This window comes from Bactrocera latifrons, unplaced genomic scaffold, assembly GCF_001853355.1.
Source record: "Bactrocera latifrons isolate USDA-ARS-PBARC rearing strain unplaced genomic scaffold, ASM185335v1 scaffold_236, whole genome shotgun sequence".
NCBI classification, from domain to species: Eukaryota; Metazoa; Arthropoda; class Insecta; order Diptera; family Tephritidae; genus Bactrocera; species Bactrocera latifrons.
Genome location: NW_017535919.1, coordinates 14,370 through 21,513, shown reverse-complemented (window position 1 = coordinate 21,513; position 7,144 = coordinate 14,370). Strand labels below are relative to the sequence as shown.

Genomic DNA, 7,144 nt, shown 5'->3' with positions numbered 1-7,144 from the left:
TCGGTGATAATTGTTTGTCGCAAGCAAGTGTTTTTGATCTGTCTCTTATACACATCTAGATGTGTATAAGAGACAGGTATATAAAATAATAACTAAATTTAAAAAAAATATATATTTTTATATATTCTTATTATTATAATAAAAATAATACTACGATATTAAAGTGATTAAAAAATTCATTATATGGGAAACCAATAAGCTAATAAATAATATTAAATTTAGTACTACTAATTAAAACAAATATTTTAAAATGTAAACCAATACATATTAAGTTTATAAGGGCTACAACTATCATACGAATTTTATTTTTAATGATCACTTAATTGGTTCAACTTTAAATTTGTTTATTAAGGAAAATCATTTAATGAATTTACAAAGAGAGTTTTAAAATATAACTAAACTTATAGTACTTAATATAAAAAATGGGTATCAATAAATAAAAAGCGGAAAATTAATTAGTAATAATTTTAAAAAATATAATAAATTTTTAAATCACTTAAAACTTATTTTATGCAATTTTAAATAAAAGGTGGTTTAATAATAAAATAATAAAACTATATAGTGTTCAAACGGGGAAAAAAAGTTGAAAACTTTATATCTGTAGCAAAGTACAGAAAAAAAACAGAAGATGCCATACATACATAAAACTTAAATATACATATGAGTTTTATTTACGAATATAATTTCGACACCAATTGTGACACCAATTCAATTTGGGCTTTAAGCTCTTTTTTTTCTAATTAACTTCATCTGTTACTCCTAAAGATCGCTTAATGTGTTTTTGCTTTTACTTACAATTTCTCTTCCACGTGCGGAACTGATGGTACAGGAAGCAGGAGCAGACGCAGAATACCATTGAGGTGAGTACCAGTGTGAGCACAATGCCGATCCACACCTCGTTCATGAACTTGTCGTACTCCAATTGGCGTTGCAGCTCGTCCACGGCATCAAAGCCGGACGAATCGATCGACACATGGTTGGGTGGTGGCGGCATGCCGAACATATCTATATCGTCTGCCCTGCCACTGAGGGAAGCTCCAACAACCGGTGAATTGTCGAATTTAACGTATTTTTTCAATTGTACGGAATTGAGTAGTGTCGCGCCGATTCTTTGCAAAAAATCACTCGATGTGCTGAACGTGGACGTAGGTAGTTGTACGGTGGGCGCTGTGGGTGTGGCAGGAACTATAATGGTTTTGCTATTTTCAAGTATTTTTTGCGCGTATTTGTCCAGGGGTGGCAGTTCGTGTGGCAGCTCGAAATTCAATGAGCGTGCGAGACCTTCCATGTTGGCGTTTATGCGGCGTACACTCGGAATGAAGGTGCGATATCACTTTCTTGGGTCGACGACTTTGTCGTGTCTTGGTTTTTTGTTTTTTTGCACAAAGAGCAATGATTTGTGTTCTATGTGGCCGCTGTTTATTTTTATTGTTTTGTGGTTTTTGCGACTTATAAATTGTGTCTCATGTGTAATTACTTTATCAGTGTGGTTTCTTTAACTTTCTCCCGAAGTAAGTTGCGTTTTCTTTTTTTCTCTGATACGCTTTATTTAATTTGCTTTTCTTTGTTAAGACGCGACTGAATTGCTATACTTTACGACTTTTAGTACACTTTTTTATTTCACTTCGCGTGTTAAAAGCAGTTAGCAGCTCGTCTAGTACGTCCGTCGCTAACACAATCTCTGTTTAAACTGTTGGCCGCAACGCAGATACGCAGCCATAAGTTACTCCACACTAGCGGCAAAAGATAACCTCAATACTATAATGACTCTCAGCTACTTAGCGTAAGTCTCTCCGAAACGTTGATCTTCTCAAAACGCACTTACAATGCAGAGACTTCAAAACTCAGTGTCTTTCGCTGTAGCTTGAGTATAATTATTTAGCAGGCGGCATTACCCAAATAAAAACGTTGAGCGGTGCGTTCACGCCGACGCGGCATCGTTAAATAAAAACCTCACGTTAAATGCTCCTTATCCTTTGAATTCCAAAATCAGTACCAAACGATATTAATTGAAAAACGAATTCATTGGTTCATTGCGTTTATTAGGTATATGCCATACAAAACCTATGGACATGAGGAATTTTGACAGTAATTTGCTGCTGCCGCTTTTATTTAGGGATGAGCGTAAAATGTAGTAGATTGTAAGGGAACTGCGATCTCTCATGATCACCATTGCGTTCGCTCTCCGCTTAACATGCCACTCACAGTCAGTGCTCAGCAGGGCAAACCGGCTACCTGTTCTTCGTCAATTATCTTGCTTTGCTCAACATTTCTGCTGTACCTTTTCGCCATGACTTTACTTCTTTTTTTCTCTTTTTTGTGACGGTGAATTTACAACAAAGACCTAATTTTCTTTTGGAAATGTATTTCTGTCGGTTTAACTGCTCTTTCCGCCGTACATACCCTCATCCCTAGAACGGCTGCTTAGAGCCGCATTGGGCGAGTGCGTTTACTACCGTCTGTTCTTGCTCATTTGCCGCTCGGTTACGCGTCAACAAACAACAACGAGGCCCATCTTTCCCTTCTTCGGTTGATCTTCTAGCATTTCTTCCAGATGGATGGTTAGTTGGCTGGGAAATATTTGACTAGGTCTTTTGTGTATAATTATTTAGCAGGCGGCAAGAACAAGAGCACTATTTCGTGTTGTCTTGTGTTATGAACGTGTGGCAGCATAAAACCATCTTATTCTCAAACATAATTCAGTTCTTTTCCACATTTTCTAAATGTCTCTGTTTGTGTTGAAACCTCTATACATATACATACATACAAGTATGTGAGTCTGCATGTGTTGGTTTATTGTTGTGGCATGAACACGGAAGACATAATAGTTGTCTACATACAATAGATTCAAATTACGTGGCCCATAATTGGCGTTACAGAACAATTCGGAGAATGACAGACAGACAAGGTTCCTTGCTGTCTCTTATACACATCTAGATGTGTATAAGAGACAGACATATACATACATACAAGTATGTGAGTCTGCATGTGTTGGTTTATTGTTGTGGCATGAACACGGAAGACATAATAGTTGTCTACATACAATAGATTCAAATTACGTGGCCCATAATTGGCGTTACAGAACAATTCGGAGAATGACAGACAGACAAGGTTCCTTGTTGCTGTCTTTATTTTGGTTCGCAGCAACACTTTCCTCCAACAACAATATCAAATGACATTCCAAAGATTATCTAAGTTGGGTTTCTTCGTGCGTCTCTCGCTCCAAAAGTTGGTTCTCCAAGTACTGTGGAGTCAATTGACGAGGAATATGGAGACAAGTTTTGAATTTCCGATAGCGGCTCAGTAATTCATTTTTCAGAACTTGGCTTACCACTTACAAACACTTTCATAAAGTTTTGTTTTAGTTTCATTGTGTTTTTAACCTGTTTGTTAAATATGATTTATGATGTCGTACATTTTCACTTAATCTAAAACCATACATACACAAGTGTATTTGCCATTGAAATATTAGGAAATATTTATAATTTACTTTAACTTATCCATCCAGAGCCCTACTTAATGAAGTTTGAATTGCTATCCTTTTGCTATCCTTGACCGATCGGTCACATGGAATATGTAGGCTGTTTCACTGTTTCAAAGCATTTCTCTTACACTAACTCAATTGGTTTAATATTGGCTTACTACTTGTATGGAACGATGAGTAAAGCATTTTTAATGCATATACCATTCTCCGAACTATGTATTGGAAAATCAAATAGTGTGTTTGTGTATTTATGCACTGCTTTGTTTGATAAAGATAGATAAAAAAAACCCTTCCGGAGCTTCTGACGATTCAATATCGATGTGCAATTTTTATCCTTTTGGATAAAAGTACATAGTTGACGATTCCCTGACAAACCCATCAAGCGGATATCAAAATTTTCTGACTGTGAAACCTGACTGGCTACGGTTAACAACGGTTCATCGCGTTTTGATCAGGACCGTTTTCACTTGGCACTGTCATAAGCAGTAATTCGGAGCTGAAATTTCGGATTACATCGAGATAAAAAACTCTAAATGCATTTTGTCCAATAGCTTCTGGTGAAATCAAATAAGTGTTTATAGGACAATCGGACTATGCGGACTATAATCGGATATGCCGATTTCTTAGTAAAAAAAAGTTACGAGTTCGTAGATGGGCGTAATCGGACCACTGCCTCGCCCACCTGCCATAAATAAGCACTAAATTAAGATATAAAACTGTAATTTGGTACAGGGGATCAGAGGAACACAACCATCAAATTTAATAAAAAAAAATATTATAAGAATTTCTACCGACAGTGTGAAAATGGAAGAAATCGGAAGATAAGCCCACTCACTCTCCATATAACTATAGTCTTCAAGACTACTAAAAGTGCAATAAATCAATAACTAATTATGCCAGATACAATAAATTTTAGCTCCGAGATCGTAAGAGAACATTTTTCGGCAGCCCATTTGAAAATTGGCCAATGGATGTGGCACTTCCCACATAACCAGTTTTAAATTCCATTTGGTTCTTTCACTTTATAACCACTTTATGACCAAAATCAATGTGTGAGATATACTTGTATAATTGAAATTCGAGAAAGCTTTGCTGATAATAGAATTTCTGTGTATCAAAAATTGGTTGAATCAGGTCAATAATTCCCTGAGCCTCCACATACCTTATATAAAAATTTTCGAATTTCCATGTGACTTTATACTGGATTCCAATAATTGTATATATTTTTATCACAAGGATACAAGGATACTCAAATATATATAGGTCAATATTTGAGTTATCTCACTGAAATTACAGAGCATCTTTTACTTACAACAGTGTATCCTTGTGATTAAAATATATACAATTATTGGACGTTTTACATCTTAAGGTATTTCGCTGTCTTTGATTCCTACAAGTTGCCTGATTATAAAATATTAGTTTGTACCCGAACTTAGCCCTTCCTTCCTTGTTTTTTATTTGGATTAGTGCTTTATTTGAGAGTATTCTGTTAGTATTTAATTAAAAAACGTGCTTGTGATCTGGGATTATATATTTGAGGGCGTAATCTCAGTTTGTTATCGCCCTTTGTAATAAAGGGTTTCAGCATAAGTAACCCAATTCTCTCTGGAACAAAAATTAGGAGGATTCGACCGGATTCGACCGGATTCGCCCTAATGTTTCGTTTAGCAATTTGAAAAAGTAGCTGAATACTTCTACAGCTTTTGGATTTTTTGCGGTTTTCAATGTAATGTCAGTCTCAAAACGTAACCCTTTTCCAGTACAAACAAACGAATTTTTGACGCTTATAATATGTTTTCAAGTGTTATTGATCATGATCAAATATAACGAAGAGCAATGCTCACAATTTCGAAAATAATTAAGAAAGTTTGTCAGTAAGCTGGTGGATATGTGGATTAGGGCATTGTTTAAAGAGCGAATTAAGGAATGGTTACATGAAGATCTACTTTGTAAACACAAACTTTATTTCCCTTCTGGCCTAGAGCGCTCGAAGGGACCCTTAGGGTTATAATACACTAAGTCGTTTTTAAATTATTTTTCAAAAAAAAAAAATAAATAAATAAAATAAAATAAAAAAATTAAGTAATTGCGAAGCTAGTCCAAAAAATATGTACATATATGAAGTTTAAGAAACATTCCTGTAGGGAGAATTCACCACTTTGTTATCCCTGAGCCCTGTATACCAAAATACCAAACGTATTTAAGGATCTATTCAAGAATGATACTCAGAATATCCAACCAATTCTTTAGTTATATATTTTCGTTTTTTTTTTTTTAGTTTATATACATACTATTTTTGTAAATTAGGAGTTTCATCAAGCATGTTTTTGAATGTCAAATTTGTACCGACTAACAATAAATTGTTTGTACTCAATTGATCAATTGTGGTTATGATAACACGAGATGAGAAGCCAGCGAAAAGCAGTTTAAGGATGACATTGAAAGTAAATTGTACGCCGTAGAACAAATGTTGTCGATGGCTAAAGAAAATGAACAACAACTAAAGGGAGTACTGTAAATAAAGATAAAAATTATGAAAACAAGCTGAAAAGTATATGAACGAAAATAAGAAAATTTGTAAAGCATAAATGCATAAGAAAGTGCTTTGACTTTTTCGAAATGAAAGGAATTAGAGAATATTTTGAAAACTATAATCATATGATCTGAGTCTATACGAATATAAGTATGCGTTTGCATGTGTAGGCATGCATGTATTAACCCCTCAGAAGGCTCGCAATCGGAGCTAACTCGGTGAGGGTTGAAATAACAAAAGACGAGAAAGTGCACTTGTTACCTACACGGACCAGTCACGCTGTGTGCTGCTTTCCAGGGAAGCCGTCGATTGCGCCAGTAATTCCTTAAGAAATAAAGAAAATTAAATAAACAGAAGCATTCACATTTTGAGAAAAACGAACGCAAAACGGGCGGAAGAGGCAAAGGCTTTCTGGAAAATATGGTAATTATGCACCACAAAAATAGTGGTTCAGAAATTTAGCGGTGGGAATAAATACGTGTAATTTCGTTTCACAGGTTCATGCACTTAATGATCGCGATGACATAAATAATGGGAAGTTGTGGAAAATTGTGTAGCGCAATGAAAATAGGTATAGTCACAGGATATTAGCGGAGAAAGTAAAATATGCGAATAAGAAGTTCCATTAAATTTTGTGTGCGGAATAAAATTTGTGGCGCCAAAAAGTTTAGAATGTTGGAAAAGGCCTTCGGTGATAATTGTTTGTCGCAAGCAAGTGTTTTCGATTGGTGCCAATTACTCAAATAGGGTCGAGAACGCGTTGACGATGAGAACAAGGAATACTCTTTGCGTGTTATGCGCCGTTTGCGCGAAGCTATTCGTAAATCGGGGCATTATGGGCCGAAAATGTAATCTGACAAATTTAGTTGGGTTAAGCTAGTATGCTTTAATACTTGATTATATTACATATGGATAGTTTTGAATTAAAACCATTTTTAAGTTAAGTCACGACGTCTTTTCGGCTGTTTCTTTGTTGGTTGATTGAATGATAATCGGGCTCATTGTGCGCCCTTTGGCTTGTTATAGTATTTTGGATATGGGAGAAAAAGTAGAAACAGTTAGCCTCACAATTTTCATTAAAATGTTGATATCAAGGTAACCAATATGGAGAATGTTCTCACAACATG

At 35.4% G+C, this 7,144-nt stretch overlaps 1 protein-coding gene across 1 annotated transcript in view; it reads right to left on the bottom strand.

Annotated features, from left to right (window-relative positions):
• The window catches only part of LOC108968999, a 6,920-nt gene extending 5,212 nt beyond the window's left edge, over window positions 1-1,708 (bottom strand). The window contains exon 1 of the mRNA XM_018933439.1: window positions 796-1,708. Coding sequence (XP_018788984.1) covers window positions 796-1,288 — 493 coding nt within the window. The 5' untranslated portion in view covers window positions 1,289-1,708. The remainder of the gene's footprint in view (window positions 1-795) is intronic.
• Between the last annotated feature and the right edge of the window lie 5,436 nt (window positions 1,709-7,144).